At 43.0% G+C, this 18,020-nt stretch overlaps 3 protein-coding genes across 6 annotated transcripts in view; 2 read left to right on the forward strand and 1 right to left on the reverse strand.

The window, feature by feature from the left end:
* Nucleotides 1–8,306, forward strand: part of LOC117139810 — a 39,412-nt gene extending 31,106 nt beyond the window's left edge. For all 3 annotated transcript variants that reach the window (XM_033302442.1, XM_033302458.1, XM_033302449.1), the window contains one exon: nucleotides 6,724–8,306. In XM_033302442.1, coding sequence (XP_033158333.1) covers nucleotides 6,724–7,566 — 843 coding nt within the window. In that variant the 3' untranslated portion in view covers nucleotides 7,567–8,306. The remainder of the gene's footprint in view (nucleotides 1–6,723) is intronic.
* Nucleotides 8,307–12,915: 4,609 nt separating this feature from the next.
* On the forward strand, nucleotides 12,916–13,416 carry LOC117150437. Its single transcript, XM_033317322.1, has 3 exons — nucleotides 12,916–12,959; nucleotides 13,022–13,175; nucleotides 13,239–13,416. Exons 1-3 carry the CDS (start codon nucleotides 12,929–12,931, stop codon nucleotides 13,408–13,410), a joined length of 357 nt encoding a protein of 118 aa, XP_033173213.1. The 5' UTR covers nucleotides 12,916–12,928; the 3' UTR covers nucleotides 13,411–13,416.
* An 86-nt stretch (nucleotides 13,417–13,502) lies between these two features.
* Nucleotides 13,503–17,938, reverse strand: LOC117150717 (coiled-coil domain-containing protein 170). 2 transcript variants are annotated; one of them, XM_033317731.1, is made up of 5 exons: nucleotides 17,566–17,938; nucleotides 15,971–16,096; nucleotides 15,084–15,908; nucleotides 14,154–15,023; nucleotides 13,503–14,094 (listed from the first exon to the last, which is right to left on the reverse strand). In XM_033317731.1, the coding sequence occupies exons 1-5, from the start codon at nucleotides 17,719–17,721 to the stop codon at nucleotides 13,513–13,515; spliced, it is 2,559 nt and encodes an 852-aa protein (XP_033173622.1). In that variant the 5' UTR covers nucleotides 17,722–17,938; the 3' UTR covers nucleotides 13,503–13,512. The 2 variants fall into 2 exon arrangements, with proteins under 2 accessions (XP_033173622.1, XP_033173623.1); XM_033317732.1 differs by lacking the exon at nucleotides 17,566–17,938 and adding an exon at nucleotides 16,397–16,554.
* Nucleotides 17,939–18,020: the final 82 nt, after the last annotated feature.

An 18,020-nucleotide genomic window follows, 5' to 3' on the forward strand; every position in this document is an offset into this window, starting at 1 on the left:
AAATTCTAGGAAAACTTCAAGACAAAGCGCTGCTCTTAGCAATATTTTAGCAAATGAAATGTTCAAGTTTTCAATACTAATCAAATTAATGGGCATTATACAGTCCATATTACCTAGTTGTGGTCATTCTTTTGTTCCTAAGTTGAAGATGCAGCTATCTGCATTACTTTTTTCGTTTCACGTTCCCATCTGACAAATGTATTCTGATTTATTGTATTCGTTGATAAGAATATTTACTATTTAAAAATCGCAACGTCATCGGCGTCGCTTCAATGGATTCCGATGGGTAGCATTATCAATGGATCTTGGGGCAATGATTTCCAATGCGGTTACGCATCTCCGGGTAGAACAAAAGGTGAACACTTGACAACAGATTCCTTATTCACAAGGATAGGTAACTAGACTATCAAAGTCTGCAGTACACGATTGCTTTTTTATATAGATTTTTAGATATACAAATCCCTGACAAATCATGGTTGATAAAAAAGGAAATAGTCCATCAATGAAAGCCCACAAGCTAACCACTCCCATGGACTCACTTCCCATCGTTTATTGTTTTGTAATTTAAGACTTCAGTTACCACGTTGGGAGGCAGGCTTTCATAACGATTGGTGTGTCAATCAGTCATTAATTCCATTACGCATAACGCAGTCTCTCGTTTTGCCATGGCTTTATCGAGCAGTTAGCGTTTTAGCCAGGTTGCCTCAAAAGTGTCAGTTTCAATGCCTAACCAAGTGAATCAAGGCAACTTGCCATCATCCACTCACTTCACTCCTCGGCGACAAGGGGAAGTTGTTAATCACGCCCATTGCATGCCAAAGTTGAAAAAAATGTAAATTGTGTAAAAAGGGTAGCAAAAACGAGGCTAAAATGCATTGCAGTTGCCGCTGTTGTCGCACCGGAGGCAATTTTCCACAGCAATGGAGCAAAAGGGGATCCTACAGGTAACCACTTGTTGCTGCTCCACATAATTGACGTGGCCTGTGGGAATTTGATTTAAATGAGCCCGTGTATCTGCGCTCGCATACGAATTTATGAATTTATGTATCCGACCCGAAGTTGTTCTACACAATTTCCCACAACTATGTTGCAGTTTGGGTCGCAAGTTCATTGGGTGGGTATTTCGATGGGTCCTTTTCAATTGAGTGTTTGCCAAAAGCAATTTCAATATTTCCTTATTGGGTTGGCAGACCCCAGTCGATGGCTTCTGCCAACTCATGACAGCAACAGCTTGCTGCCGTGGCTCATCAGCAACATGGCTTGCAGCAGCTTCAGCCGCAGCAGCAACAGTCGCAGCCGCAACAGCAGCAAGTCATGCCACAAATTGAATGAAGTTGCCAAATACAAGTACAGGAGGGCTTTTTTTGTTTGAGGCAATTGAATGACTTGGCAGATCCTGTAGGTGCACAAAATGTTGCAAGAAAATAATTATTTAAGCCTGGCCAGAATATTCTGACGTCTTTTTGCCAACCCTTACGGTGATTTCATGCACAATGGGTTTCAAATTAAAGGTTTAAAATTTAAGCAGAAACATGAATACCCGTAATTACAGAGACTAACACCATGATTTCTCACTTTTATTAATCATTCATAGAAATAATTATAATTTAAAACGTTATTAATTAAATTATTATTATTAAAGCCATTATATCATTAAATCATTGAGCTCATTACTTTAAAAATGAACCAACCTGAACTATAATAAAAACCATAAATAAGTGCAGTACCGCGATTTGAATTCTGCAGAAAAAATATTAAGCCGCTTATTCGGATTTTGATTTCTTGCTAGCTTTTTTGTTAACCTTTTTTTATTGTTGAATATGACATATCGCCCCCTCAAGCTCATATTTATTGGCTTTTAGTCATCCAAGTGAACAAATGTATAAAAATGCCTGTGATTCATAATGTTCACGTACACGAAGTCATGAAGCATTTGTTTTACATTAAGTCATAAAGCGTTTGTTTTGCATTATTGCCAACAGACACGTGTCAATTCACTTCCATGTGCTGTTCGTTTTCCCACAAATAAAATCTAATTATTCCACGACTCGTTGAAATAAAGCTGTAGTATACATTTCCCCACCCAAATACACGGGCTTGCTGTGCGTTTTTCCACCGAATTATTACGTAAATATTGTGTTCGCCATTTCAATTTGGTCATAAATCAAAACTTGTTCCCCAGAGCGCAATGAAACTTGAGTGAGAACCATAATGCATGTAGAGAAATGTAGCGTAAATATACAAAATATACATTGGGAAATCTAAACAAGAGTTTTAAATATACATTTCGTAATGTAAAGTTACATCTCTGTTTTAAATATTTGTGCCTTCAATGCCTTAGATGATCTAAGTTAGATCATCAATGTGGCTGAGTTAGTTCGTGATCATATATTTTAGGAATATTATTATTTTTTTACTTTTTTTTTACTTTCGTCAGCGTATATAGTTTATCCAAGTGCAGATACGACGTAAACGAAACTTGTTAGTCACTTGAAGGCAATAGTCCGGCGCCCCTTTCACCGCCCCCCTCTCCATCGTTTTGCGAAAATTTCCTTGAACAATGGCAAAGCTTTGTATGACAGTTTGTTGTTCTCGTCAACGGCGAAGTTCATGAGCAAATGCTAAAAAAGCAAACAGGAAAATAGTATATGCTCGTTTTTATATATTTACATGCAAATTACTCATTCAGCAGATGAGTGCAACGGGCGGGGAAGATGAGATCTGCGTTTGAGTGATAAATTTGCATGTTTATGCGAAAAAATATTCGGTTGTTGTGATGAAAATTTTCCGTTTTCCATGTGTTAGCAGCGCAGGGAATGTGGAAACTCGCGATTTGCGACCACGTCAACTTAGCTCCATCGTCTGCGTTTGAAATTGAAGTTGGCCCAGCGAAGCAGGAGGATGGATGATGATATGTCATCAGAATGCGGCGTGTAAATTTGGGTTTTAATAACGAATTCAATTTGACTTGAAGCAGTTTTTGATCCATCCACATACGTGCGCACTGCGCAGCAACAGCGATAATTGCTTGTCCTCGGAAAATGGAAAGGAGCCAGCAAAACGAGAGGTCAGGCGAGACGAGAGGCTTTGTGCATTTTAATTGAGTTTTTCCCCGCATTTTCCTGCTACTCGTAATAGCCGCTATTGGTATGTATGTTGAATTATTTTGTTTGCCGCCGACCGTCACGGAAAAAATTAAATCACAGCACGTTTGCTCTTACGCGCTGGCACTCCTGCGCGGATGCACTTGAGTGGGTTTCCATAAAGCGCAGGTCAGGGGAAAACAAACTGGAAACGAATCAGAAATTAACATAAAGGCCTCAAAGCCAACCAACCAACCTGTATCTGTTGCTCATTTCATTGTTGTTCCATTTCATTTTCAAAACTGGGCATTGTTAGGCGGCCACGCCCACCGCCCCGCTAACGGTTTCAATTGTAGTACATGCACGGCAATTTGTTTGATTTCTCTCTGACTCTGCTGACATGTCCAACATTTCACTGACCTGTCCCACGATGAAAAGTCTTGGCGGTGTGTGGGATTTTCCAGCCATCTCCAGCACGCAGAGGAAAATCATGTCGATTCTTACTTTTCCCTATAATTCAAAGTTTTAGATCGCTGGTTTCGAGAGAAAGCCGTTTCCTGTGCTTAATAATCTTTCAGTGAATATTATAATTTCTTATAATTTCTGCTTTCTATTTTTCCGGTGTAGGCGTCTATTGGTATCTAAAATTACTTTTTGGCCATACAAATCCTCGCAATTCCCACCCACTTTTGATTTATTTCGTTTATTTCTTATGGCTGTCAATTTCAAACATTTGTCAACTGACACAAATAAAGTGAAATATGAAATTTTGTGACAGTTCTTCAAACATGTTTTCACCAAAAATCCCCCGGGGATTTGGTTAGATTCCCTCGCTTGACCTGCAAATGATTTTTGATATTTTAGCCGAGTTTTGTTTTTGGTTTTAAGACCTTTTAATTTATTGGTTCGGTTTATTGAAGCTGTAACTTTAAGTAAAGCCTAAGTTGCCATTTTCATTTATTTATGCCAGCCCAAGCTGTACTTTTTCTCCCACATGAAAATTTAAATTCATTTCGACAATTTCTCTTACCCATTTTTCGCAAATTAAAATGAATTGGGCAATTTGTATGGGCACATATAGTATGATTGCCATAAATAATAGCTTGCTTTTATTTTTCTTCCTATTCTCATGTTTGTTTTTGCCGATTATTAGCTTAAAGTAGACACGAGGCCATTAATAAAATCCGAAATCATGGCAAATGGGTAGAACGGAAATTACGCATACGCCGCGTGGTACGAAACAAACTTGACATTGAACTTGTCGTTCGATATTCCGAAGGCCATTCGAGGATAGTTGGCGACAGTTGGGGGTGACATTAAATATTCATTTGGCAGCCGGCTGCCTTGACAACAATAAAAAGTGGCCCCAACAGGGCCGAGAAAAGATATGGCGAAGAAGGGACAATATTTTTTTAATTGTTTGACCAAAATGTTCGATATACATGCATAGACCGAGATAGATAGACATCTGCTCTCCAGGGGTGTAAGATATCTTTGGGGTGGTTTCCTAGGGACGGTGATGGGTGGTCGTAATGAAGCCACATAAATCTCGGCACTAAATATATTTGCCAAGTTCGGGGAGCTGGGGAAGTGAGGCAATTAATCTTTTGCTGGAAGATATATAAAAGTTAGCAAACAGCAACTGACAAAAATCTATAAGCTGGTGAAAAAAAATAAAACATTTGTGTTAAGGGTACTATTATTTGCACCAATAAAAAAATATTTAAATTGAGGAGAAAACAAAAAATGGTAATTTTTTTTCATAAATCCCAATAAAAGAACTGCTATTATTGGAGCTTTTTTTAAATAAATATATCCTGTTGCTAATATCGCGCCCCTGACTGTAGCTGAAAACTTTTTTTGGCCGGCAGACCAGGACACGTAAAAAAACACTCAAGGGAGGAAAGTCGTTTGCCTTTGGGGCAAACGGGTAGGGGACATCGTCGGGCCAGAAAAGTAATAGCACAATAAATGTGCATCAGGCAGCCAGAAATCACCGCAGTTAGGAGGCTCCGCTTGCCCCTGTGCGTGTAAATTATAGATAACCGTGTTAATGTTGCAGTGCCACTCCTCCCTTGCCCCGCCCCCAACCGAAATGGTTCTTTGAACGGCGACAGAACCCAAACAAACAAAGTTGCCAGCGCAAAGTTTTTGGCCCTGCCTGCCAGAAGTTGGCCAAAAGTGTGCCAAGGAGCTTCGGCGGATGCGCGATACATTTCCACAGCCACTTCCTGCGTGTCCGGGACAAATTCCGCCATCCTCCTTGTTGAAGTGTAAGGAAAAGCTCCTTAGTTCCTCCCTCCAATTTGTTGATTATTATTTATTGGAGTTGCCGTCGGTCGGGGCATTGACAACTTTAAAACGCGTTCGAGTGTTTATCACTTTCATTTTTAGCACTTGCCGTGTATTTTCCGCTGTGTTTTGGGAAAATTAGCAATTTAAATAATTTAATTACGTCGTGACCTGCAATTTGCGGCGCTAATTAAAACGTGCCAATGTCCACGTGCCCGGACTAGCTTTTCTGGTATTTGAGTTGAAGAAGCTAACGAAATTTGAACGCTCCATATTCATTAGTTATGCGCTTTGCCTCTGAATTTGTTTGCCTGTAAGTACACGTAGTTTTCGGCTAAAACTTTTTTAAAGGTATTTGCATAGGACGTGAGTTCTTTGAAATGTAAATTCCTCCACCTGTACATGCAAATGTATCATTCTGTGTGGGAGTTCTAATTGGTTTCGGATTTTGGTTTTTATTAGCTCAAATTTGCCTGTCACAGTGGAAAATCTGCGGAAAATGTAGAAGTTGGATTTTAGATTCCAATGAATTTTTCAGCTAATTACCCACGTTTTGCAAAACAGAACCGTTCTAACCTCTTTTGTCTACAAATATTCACTTAACACCCGTCGATTAAAACTGAATGAGCAATTACTCACGTTGTCAATTGTATTTAATCATTTTTGAACTCGCTAAGTAAATGAAATTTGGCAAATTGTTCATTGAGCATAAATTTGTGTATTATATTGTTTGTTTACGATTTGAGTTTCTGGAGCGGAAATTGATTGTGTTTAATTTCCAGCACAGCGACCACAATGAAAATGTATATATATATTTTTTTGTTTTAACTTGGCAGCAATTGCAGCAGGGCAACAAAGTAAATAAAAAATTAGAGAACCAGAGAATCCGAAACTGAAACTCGTGTTGCGACTGGGAATTGTTTTACGCGGTATTTCGTGGGCTTCGAGGGTATATAGTGTTTGTGCTTTCATTTGGATATTCACATCATGGATTAAAAATACAACTACAAACGGATTACTCACTTGTTTTGAATTATTCATGCGTTTAATTCGATAATTGAAAACTATAATTAGATTATTACAATTGTGTTGTGCATTTAAATGTATTTTCTTTCAAGAAATGCATCTACCTATCGAGTATATATTTTCAATTGGGTACCGGGTATCTTATAGTCGCATTTTAAATACAAGTTCCAACTGTTTTTATTGTCGGTTGCCAACTTTGCGAGGTGGCGGAAAATGGCAAAAGAGAATTGCATTAACTCCACTTGCAGCGAAAACCGCAGCCGAAAAGCTTTTGCCACAGAAATCTAATTTAGCACTCTCGCTCTTCTCTTTCTCCAACTAGATGTCGCATCAACTGCAGCAGACACGCCGCCGTTTGGGCTCCGTTAGCGATTCGGCGCCACCATCGGAGTCCAGTGAGGGCACAGGCTCCTCCCTGGAGCCCCGGGACGAGCTGATTCTCCATCCGGACTGGTCGGCCCACTCGCATTCGTCGGCACAGAGGAGCAGCGCCCATGGAACCACATCGCTGTACAACGCCTCGGATATCGATGCGGATACCATCAGCACGGACACCACGAGCAACACAAATCTATCGGACTACGAACGTGGTCAGGTGGAGAGTTTCTTCGGCGGATTGGGCACAGAGATATTCGTGAGCGGCGCTTTGGCCAATCTCTACGAGGGAACCGGAAACGATGGCGACTGGCGTTTGGTGTTCACCGGCATACCGGTGATACTGCACGACAAGGGAAACTCCAAGGCCAGAGCCATACCCAGAGTTACTCTGGTTCTGGCGGAGAGGGGCTCCTGCTTCGCCCTCTGGTCGGATCGGATTGATAACCTGTCGAACTACCGGATCGCGGGTCCCTCGTTCCACACCATGTGCCGGTCCAGCAATCATCAGCAGATGATTGGCTTCAGCTTCGATTCCACGGATGCGGCACGCGAGTTGTGGCAGCACGTGGAGCGTTTGGTCAGCAATCCGGAGAATGAGGCTCTAACCGTGGCCGGAACCCGCAAGCAGAAGAAACAGAAGCGCGTCAAGCCGGCTCCCTTGCCACCGAAGTCACAGATTTCGCATCCATGCCAGTTCCACCACGTGACCAGTGTGGTCAAGGAGGACAGCGAGCGGTACTACAGCATGCAGGCCTTCGGACCCCCCAATCCCCAGCAGCATCGTTGAGTAGGGTCGGGCGCGTGGATCTGGAACACGAGCGCCCTATGGTGGCAGAACTGAATCTGCCTCGAAGCCACAACCCAACACAACCACGACAAAATCCAGGAAAAACAACCCCTTAGTTCGTATGGCTAGTTATAGATCCATTTGTTATAGGCCTAAGTTATGCCAATGTGCGATCCGAGCGCGGAACTCGGCCAACACATTTATCTGTGATACGATTTAGGCGTCTTTACTTTAGAAGAGGATACTGATAACACACTTTGATAAAGAACATTTTTAAACGAAGAACATAGCAAATGAAGCGAGAGTTTTTGCAAGTTATTAAAGCATATAGCATATTAAGCGATTAACGTTTGTCGATAAGCAAGTTTTTGTAAAACCTTTTCTAATATCACACATATACCCTTATGCATAATTATATTCGTACCATATAGTCCTGATATCTATCGAGTAATCTTTATGTCCACACTCGCAGGCACTGCGAATGATTTTGATGCCTGAAAAGCTTGCTTTCCTATCGGATTATTGACTAAGCCCAGACAAAGATACAAAAACTGTTTTTTGAAATCGATGTATCATATTACACACATAAATATATATGCTATATTACACCTATCTATATATTATATGTAGCTCTAAGCATTACATCATAGCCACTTGTCTGTATATCTATGAACTTCATATTTTGCCTGTGCAAAACAATCGCGAGAATCAAATAAAGCTGACAAAGAGAGCAAATTAAATGTGAAAATTATTCTTAATTGGTTTGTTTTAGAGGCAATCTAAATCACTTAATCTGGTTTCAAATTAAAATGAATTATTTAAATAATCAGGGTATGGACAGTGCCAGATTGGGTGTAGATTTATTGAATTTATATCATTATAAAAACCAATGTTAATGACGAAAATAATTAAAAAGCCAATGTGTAGTGAAAGTGACTAAGTGAAAAGAGCTTTAGGTGCCTGGAGTGGTACTACCAATTCTTATATAATTTGTTTGCAGAGGCTTATGGTACATAAGTGCAATCAAATGAGATCAACATCCATCAGTTCGTTTTAATCCCAGCTCTTTTGCAACCTCTCCAAATTCAATGACATAATCTAGCATATCAAACTTCAATCATTTGCCCCCATGACTCAATTACTTACCATTGAATGCACTGCCAATTACAATAACAATTAAAGCCATTACGACTGGAGAAGTGAGCCCGCATAATAATGCGGCCATGTATATGAAGATATATTCATATGGATGCTGCACCGAAACGGGAGCTGATTCTGTTCCTGATTGACCGATGGCAGTAGCCACGGCCATAAATGATGTTGCGGTGCACTCGGGTGACACTCCAATCCAACAGCTCCAACTCACCTCCCCACCCATTTGGCCCATTGCACAGGCGGGTTGCATATTTATGCTAATTAAGATACATCCACATCGAGTGGCAGCCAAAAGTGGTGGACAGTCTCTTGCATTTTATGGCCGCTTTTCGTTTTATTGTTTTATGTGTGCATCGCCATTGTTAATGCTGTTTGTGGTGAGCATTTAATATTTCATGTCGGACAATTAAAATAGCAACAATTTTTGCTTGCCACGCTGTTGAATAATGTGTGCAGTTATGCCGACTTGGCCAACAGCCCGACTCCCAGGCGGACTCCAAATGGCCGGGCATCCATCTAGCTGATGCAATGGCAGCGCAATTGTTTCGCTGCCGGGCGACACTTGATTCCCACAGCAGAAAGTCTAATTAAGTGCCGACCTTGATTAAGTGCGAACAATGCAAGCGAATTGAAACAATGCGGGGAAATGGGTTAAACATGAGCTAAAGTACATGAAGTGCCGACTTGGTCTCTAGATCAAGTCGTATTATGGGTCGCTTCTCACACAGTACTTTGTATATCATGCAATTCCAACTACTATGCACTTACCATTTTGGATTTTGGTTAGTGCGTAAGTCTGGCTTAATATAACCAGGAAAAGTGCTTGGATAACTTGAGGCTCTCGAATTTAATCGATTTCGCTTGTCATTCACGAGTATTATTCGCACTCTGTGTTTATCCAAATGTGGCGCTCGGAACCCATCATACTCCTCCGATTTCCATTCAAAATACAAACCAATGCGATTTAATCAAAAACATGCTAAGCCGGCAAAAACTCAGTTTGGCATTCAACTTTGTATTGGTCGATGTGTGTGTGTAATGGCCAATTCACTGGTTGCATTTTTGATGTGGCCAAAGACGTGTATTGGCATTGTCCGCAAGCGGAGCAGCCGGACTAATGGCGAAAGCAATCCCCATGATTCCGCAGCTGCCATACCATTCCCAGTGCCGAGAACTGATCCCTGCGAAAACATGCAAATTCATGGACAAAGCCATTCCTAACTCAACTCACAACTCTGTGGAAAAATTCAAAAATTGCATTTGCGTTCAGTTTCGAAATGGAGATTACCCACACACAAAATATGCATAGCGAGAAAAAAGTATTCGAAGTAAACAACCGATTTTCTACATAGTAATGATTGCAGACTGGAAAGATAATAACAATGTTTCTTTCTGAAGAATAACCTTGAACTCTTAATGTTGAAATAGAATATAACAAGTATTAATTTATTCATATTCTTTCCCAATTTTAAAATTCTGCAGATGCCTAGAATTTTCTTAACTGTAGCAGTTCCTATTTCCATTTGGTTGTGGGTGCATGGGTGAGCCGCAAACATTTTGATTATTTTAGTTGACTGGTGCAAAAGTGCGGCTTAATTGTTGCCAACAAACAATAAGCGGAAGCTTGTGGCTTTAACAAATCTCGACAAGCCAAAGGGGGGAGGGCGATGGCAAGTTGGCCAAAATGTCAATGTAAGCCCACAATCGACAGCATTAAAATCATCTCAGATGCCAGTCAGGCACCCACCATACTATGATGATGATGGTGGTGATGATGATGATGATGCTGCTGCTACTGAATCTTTTGTGCTAGAAAAAAAAACCATTACAGGCCAAGAGGAAAGTAGATGGGTTTGCTTCAAGGTAAGGCGTTGTCAGAGGTTTCAGCTCCATTTCTTCACTTTCCTCGTCGCCATTCTTTATGGCAGCTTTTCAACGCGTGTTCTGTATTTGTAAACAATTTGGAGTGACACCAAAGGCACTTGTGACCTTCCCAGTCCGCCTTTTATTCCACCCATCCAGCTTTTGTGGCGAGCACACGTGTATTTATTTTGGACCCTGCACCACACGCATCATGTTTGGCTTTGTGGAATTCAACTTGTCCGCATTTCCATAGTTTGTGTCCTAGTTTTTGCTTGGCAACGCATTTCAAATGTCACTTTCCTGAGGGGCAGCAAATCCCGAAAGCCAACCCCAAAATACGCATAAAGTGCCAATTTAATTTGAATTGCATACGATTTTAATCTATATTTCTCATCAATTTTTAACTGTTTTTATTTGCTATTGATTTGACTGAATTGGATTCGCAATATTCAGGCTTTACTGAAGGGGCTTTGTGCTATGAAAATTTAGAGAAGGCTTAAATACTAACTATTCTATTGTTTTGTATTCGAGCTAACAAAACGAATCTAAATACCTCTCTTCCATTTACATAATTTAGTCCCTGACTGACGGGCAATTTGTTAAGAACGCAGAGTGTTAAATCAAATCCTCAACGATATTAATTATGGGCTAGGCCAACTCCTTCCTCTTTTCCCGATTTTTCAGTCTGGCTTCTCTTGCGGCTTATGCCACACCTGAGTGACTGCGACTCTAATGGCCGCATCTCCTCCACCGTGGAACTCCTCCTGCTCCCGCTCGGCCTCCTCCTCCTCGATGCGAAAGATCAAAAGTCGCCAGGAGACACGGAGCGGGGATGCAGAGGCAGCAGATCAAAGAGTTAAACCTGTTGGAGAAGAAGAAGGAACTCAATTGCAAAACGAAACGATATGCACTCCCCGCTGTTAGCAACTCATACTCCTGGCTCATGTGGCAAGATCGGGCGGCAGAAAATAAGCGGCAGGGGCCACAGGCACACACATGGGGCAGCAACCAGCACCACCCGCTCGACCCCTCATAAACATGTTTTCTGGATATGTTTGTCTTCTGTGCACTCTAAAAAATTTATTAGAACAGTGTAACTAATTCTGGAAAAAGTAAATTAGTAAGATACCATAATCTTATGATAATCTTATGAGTAATGCAGAAGTTTACTTTTTATATGACAAATTAAAGATATATTATGAATAATGGAGGCAGCTTTGTTGGAATGTCAACTGAATATCATAGTATTTTACATTCTTTTATAAATTCTAAATGTATATATACTTAAGTTTGTTCTGTACATTCATATATATGTATGTATGCAACTGATAGGCATTTTCTGAGAGTGTTCATGTTCTTTGTGCCGCCGAGATTCCTCTCCCCTGGCCGCCGGAACTGGGGGCAGTCGAGCGAGGCGATCTCGTCGGCCAAGTTCATTGCTCTGGGTGTCGTCTGTGGCAAGTCTGTGCCGCAAATGACGAGGATGGGGCGGATGGGGCATTAGTTACCACTCACGTGTGTTGTGTAATTTCGAACATGCAAAAATATGCATCTTGATTGGCGTTGACGACTTTTCAGTGGGATTGCCATGCACATAGATCCACATTAAAAGCGTTTACTGAACTTTTGATTAATTGCACATTCCCAGGCGCCGGCCACCGTTTGCCTTGCATATGAACTTGGTCCGGAAAACGGGTTGCATGTGCTGCAGTCAATTTTTGATTTATTTGACAGGCTACCGAGATGCGGCAGGCGGTACAATGCGTTTGACACTTTTCCCATTTGCATAATTCCGCCGATGGTCCAGATCGGGGGAACTGGTGGAAATAATGGCCAGAGGAGTCAATCAACCAGGTCTGAATTGGTTGGGCTACTCATGTCCAGCAGGTGAGCGACCGACCAAAAGTGTTATATCTGCAACAATGTTGTTTTTTTGATCCTCAGCCATTTGTATATTGTTTATTAAGTAACAATCTGTTTGAAATAAAGCATTTTTATATATTAATCATTTTTCAAATGAACTGCCACTCCAATAAAACATATCCGCCTGGCGGCTACTCTGAGAACTACTCGCAAGCAGCGCTCTTTCGGCTAATTTCGGAAACTTTAAACTATACATGTAGATAGTGCTGTCACTTTTTCTACACAAAATATACAAAGACAGTTAAAGGTTCGCAGAAGAATGTAATGTGGCACTATTATTTACACTAAGTATCAATTTCAAAGGCGAGTTTTTTCTCAGGTACTTTAATGTAACTTCCATCAGTTGGCCTTCTATTGCGTTAGAATGAAGTTCACCTATTTCTTCATTGTTGCTTTCATTTTAGTGGCCTATGTGGAGTCCATGGTTTTTGTGAAGATACTGCACAGTGATAGTAATGCCTTGAGAAAACTTTATATGTAAGAATAATAAAATCTCGTTAAAATGCCTTGGTAGAGTACCCCGGCCAGTGTTACCCCATCCATGTTCGAGTGGGTAAAAAGAAGCAATACGATGTTTTTGCCCTACAACCTGGCGAGGAAGTCGGTGATCCAAACACTTGCGGCGTGCAGGTTTGCATGAATGCCGAAGGACTTACTCATGTGTACTAGTAAGATCGATCCAATTTGAAATGGTATACCCTAATGCATATGATATCCAAGCTATTTTCCAGCTGTCCTCGCACTTTGCCGAGCAGTGGCTGCCAGGACGATAAGGCCATGGACTTGTTGCTAAAATTTCCGGAATGCTGTTGGACTTGTGCCACCAGTAGGGACTGCGATGAAGAACAGTCCTTTCCTTCCTATCCTTATCCTCCCGACATACATAATGATCAACCAGAATAATCAATCATGCCACAAAAAAGTTACATTTTCCGAAATGTAGAAACCATATTTTATTCTGAGTTAGTTTGAAAAAATACAAATGCAAAGAAAAAGTTTAATACTCTAGCAGTATTTGCTTTTGAAGTCATAGTCATCCTCCGATCCGTTGGCCAGTAGCTCCTCCTTGCAGCCATGGTGCAGTCGATGCACATCCGTGTCGAAGCACTCATCGTGGAGTCGTTTGTCCCGGCTTTTACTTCGCTGCCGCCTGGAATGGGATGAGAGACCGTGTCCGTGTCCATGTCCGTGGTGATTGTGCACGTGGCTGCTGGAACCATGATGATGCTCAGACGGTGGTGGGTGATGGCTGCTGCCTGAATGGAGTGTCGCCTTATGGTGGAAGGAAGTTGGCGGAGGACTGAGCTCCCTTGGCGGGCGACAGTGGCTGGATGGTGGTATGGGATCATCGAACCGAGGACATGGATGATCTCCAACTGGCGAAGCTGTTTCATAGCGTTTCGAAAGCATCGTGAACTCCTGATGTGCGGAGCACAGGGCCTGCAGACGATGCAGAAGATCCGTTTCCGGCAGGTCGCGAAGATGCAGTGTCCTGGCAACCGACGTGCGGAAGGATTGCAAATGCGATAGGCGCTGATTGGCATCCGAGAGTTGGGAGCTCAAGCGGCTGACATCATCGCGCATTGACTGAAATTTTGAGAAGTATTGAGTTTTTAATTTTCTACATAAGCTAAACTTTTAATTACATTTATTAGCGCCTCATCGCGGCATCTGCGGTTCTGATTGGATTCACAGGAGGATTTGAGGCGCTCCTTCAGGGCATTAAGTTGGGATAGCAGGCGCGTCTTCTCGTCCTCCAGATCGCATATCTGTGTGGACAGCTCATCGATCTTTCGAGCCCTCTCCAAAGAGGTGATCTTGTACTCCACAGCCTCGGCTAGCTGGGCCTTGACCTCTGCTATCTGTGACCGGGCATCGGCCAGCTGGGCACTCAACTTGTCCACCTGCTTGGCCGCCTTCTTGGCCCGGCAAACGGCCTCATCCCGTTCACCCTGCAACATGCACTTCCCCCGCGCACCGTCCTCTATGATGGCCAGCTTGCGACGCAGTAGCTCCAGGTGGAGATCGCGTCGCTGCACTTGCTCCCTGAGAACTCGAACACGTCGCTGCAGGATGTAGACACTGCTGCTTTCCTTAAGGGGAATGTCATGGCAGGATCTCTCGCGGCGAAGTTTCCCATGACCATGTCCGTGTTCACAGCAACCCTTATCCGGGCTGTGATGATGATGATGATGGGATGCCTCGTGGTCGCAGTGAGCGGCGAGTCTCTCGGCTCTCTCAAGCAAGTTCTCCGCCATTAGATTGGTATCAGTTCCAAGACCCGGAGGGGCAGAGCACTCGCCCCAGTTCATCGCGAGGGCCAGTCGCTGCAGGAACTCCGATAGACCCATGTGATCCTTTCGAAGAGTATGGATCTCGGCATGGCACTTCTCCAAGCGCTCAGTTAGCTCACATTTCTGAGCCTCGCCAGAACGGAGGCGACATTCGGTCGTCTGTTGGGTCTCCTTGAGCTTCTCATGCTCCGAGTTCAGCTGATCTCGCAGAGAGTGCATTTGCTATGGGGTATACAAATTGGTTTATTGTCTGTTAAATTATGAATTAATAAGATCTATTACCGCATGCATGGCCTGGTTCTCCGCCAGAGTCTCTCTCAGCTTGTCCTTGATGAGCGTTTCGCACGGTTCGGGAACATTCAAGAGATTGCTCAATCCCCGCAAGAACTGCAGACGATCGCCCTGAGTCCGGTCCAGGTTGTTTTGCAAGCGATGGCATCGCGACTCAAAGCCGCGCAGCTCTTCCTTGAGCTTCTCGCCGTTGATTTCCGATTCGGTCAAGCGATCCCTTTGGATCTGAAGATCCCTTTCGTATTGGCGACAGCGTCCTTCCAGCTCGTGGTTGTGATTGCCAGCTCCATCGAGTTGGGCCGTGAGGCGCTGCTTCTCAATGTTGGCCAGTGACTTCAAGTTGAGCAGTTCATTTTCGCAGGAGCTGAGTGTGTCGCAGGTGGAACTGACCTTGGCCTTCGTCCTTTGCAGCTCCACCATCACCTCCTCTGCCCGCGAGATGATGCACTCGGGTGTGGCATGGGAATTCTGGTTGCCATCGCACACATCCATTCCCAAAGTGATGCTAAGGCGTCGCAGGAGATCGTGCAGCTGAGCCTTGACCTGCTCCTTTTGCGATTCCTCGCTGGCCATATGCGTTTCCAGATGCTGTATCTTGCAGATTAGCTCCTTGTTGCGCTCGTCGGAGCTACGCTTCTCCCGCTGAACCGTCTGAATGGTGGAATCACATCGGGCCTGGACAGCCTGCTCCCTGCTCTCCGAGTTCTGCAGACGACTCTGGAGGGATCCGATGAGGGCAGTCTGCCGAGCAGCCTGGGCTCGCAGATTCTCGATATCCGCATCTTTGCTGCACAAGGCGGCACGCGCTTCAGCAAGCTAGGATAAGTGTAATTATATGTATATCCTTGATTCCATAATACATTTATTCTTTTATTTACCTCCCCCTTAAGTCGCTCCTTTTTGTAGGACAATGCAGCCAGTTCACTGCGCAGGGTGGTGGTCAAGTCGAGTCCATGATGATGTTCTGTCACAGTGATTCCCGTATTGCTGCAGGATGTGTCCAGCTGGATAATCGCATTTAAGTTTGGAGAACACACAAAAATATTTGATATGCGGAGTTATTAAATAACAACATATAAATTTATATAATTTCCTATTTAAAAAACCTTTCCACAAAAATCTATACTTTCTGTATTGGCTCTATTAAAACAGTGTACCATTTTCACATTTTCTCGTTATTAAAGTTATATTTATACAGTTTAAGATAAAATGGTTTTGGACCATTCAGACTTCCAATTGTACTATTTTTAATTATAATATGTAAGTTTTAACTGTTCTGGCATTAACATAGTCCCAATGCCCACCAAGTGATGATGATGCGGAGACAATCCGCCAGTGTGTCCCAAGTGATGGTGATGCAGATGATTTTCACTGGGCATATTTAGAGCCACGAATATTTAGAGCACTCCCAGAACCAAGTCAACTGTTCCCAGTAAAAGCCGTCGAAGAACTGAACTTTGGTTCGGGAAAAACTACTTTCGGAAGCCTAACAACCTCCACCTAACAACTGAGGGGAGTCCGATGCATGGCACCGAGGAATTTACCCCAACATAACATCACACAATGCTCAAATTTATGCTCCAAGTGAAAACGAGCTCAATGGCAGGAGCAAGGGGCTTTGGATGAGGAGCAGCCGTGTGGAGCTAGAAAGGTGTAGCCACGATTACACTTACACATGGGGGAAACTTTGCAGTTTGTTTGGATTATTTGGGTCATTCACATGGCGCCAAGTGGCGAAGTATCAAATGCAATATCCACAACGGACTCACGCACGCGAGTGCGGACGCCACAGGGTTTGGGGTTTGGGTGCTCCTGGGCCAGGTGGATGGATATACGATGGAAATTTTCAACTTGGCCGGAAACGGAAAATGAGGTGTGCAACTTTTGGCCAATTGTCTGCAATTGAGGAAGGAGCAACGGCAAGACAATTGGGAACTGAAATGTGTTGAACATTCGATAAGCTTGGCCGGGTTAATTATGAAGCCAATTCAGGTTGCCTCTTTAAAGAAGGGAAGGGCGAAGGGAAATGCTTCAAACAGTTTAGATTTTATGAAAATCCTAAGAGAACTTGATTTCAGATCTTTAAGATAAACGGGATTGATCTTTAGGCTTTCACAAGTCCTCAGATCAGTAAATTAGATAGCACGGCTCCATTTTATCCTATTGTGTGTATATGAATAGATTTATAGATTTACAATCATTCATATATTTTGATTATGCACCCCCACCCACATGGCTCCTAGCAATACGAACCACTGTATCCCCCAGACCAATCGAGTTTTATGCAAATCCCCCCACAAACATCATTAGTTCCCCTAACAACCGCATACATTTGAAACATAAAAAACAGCGAACAAAAGTCGTTATTCAATTGCGAATTCACATAAATCTATCTTGATATGATGTCTACACGCTTTTATGGCAATTTGGCGCACGATTTTGGCAAGATAGCTCAGCGACTCAAACTACTCACCTGGCAAAATGGAATGGCTGGCTGTGGCAAAGGTGACATTGTGGTCATCCGTGCGGGAATCGATTTCGGGTCCTGATCAGCACCGAACAAGACCTCGAACACCTTCCAGTCCTCGGGAGTGTTGCCATTGGTCGTGGGTCGCGGATTAGTTGGCATTCCAAGGGATTTTATCCGGGTGAACTCGATCCGCCTCCGACTGGCGATGGAAAAATTCTACTCTCTGTTTTCTAAGCGTAAATAAAACACCCGACCCGACCAGGTAACAAGAAGAGGCAAAGTTATGCGGCAACTTTCAGGTTGCCACGGCGCATAAAATAACTATGCATGAGGCGATACTACACTAGATCCCCCATTTGGGCGGAGGGTGTGCTTCCTGGTGGGTAACTACGGTGACTAAAGTGCACATAATTCGATTTTCTAAACTGCAATCGCCGTAGAGGGGTAGAGGGGCAGCT

The sequence above is a fragment of the Drosophila mauritiana genome, chromosome 2L, assembly GCF_004382145.1.
Source record: "Drosophila mauritiana strain mau12 chromosome 2L, ASM438214v1, whole genome shotgun sequence".
Classification (NCBI taxonomy): Eukaryota; Metazoa; Arthropoda; class Insecta; order Diptera; family Drosophilidae; genus Drosophila; species Drosophila mauritiana.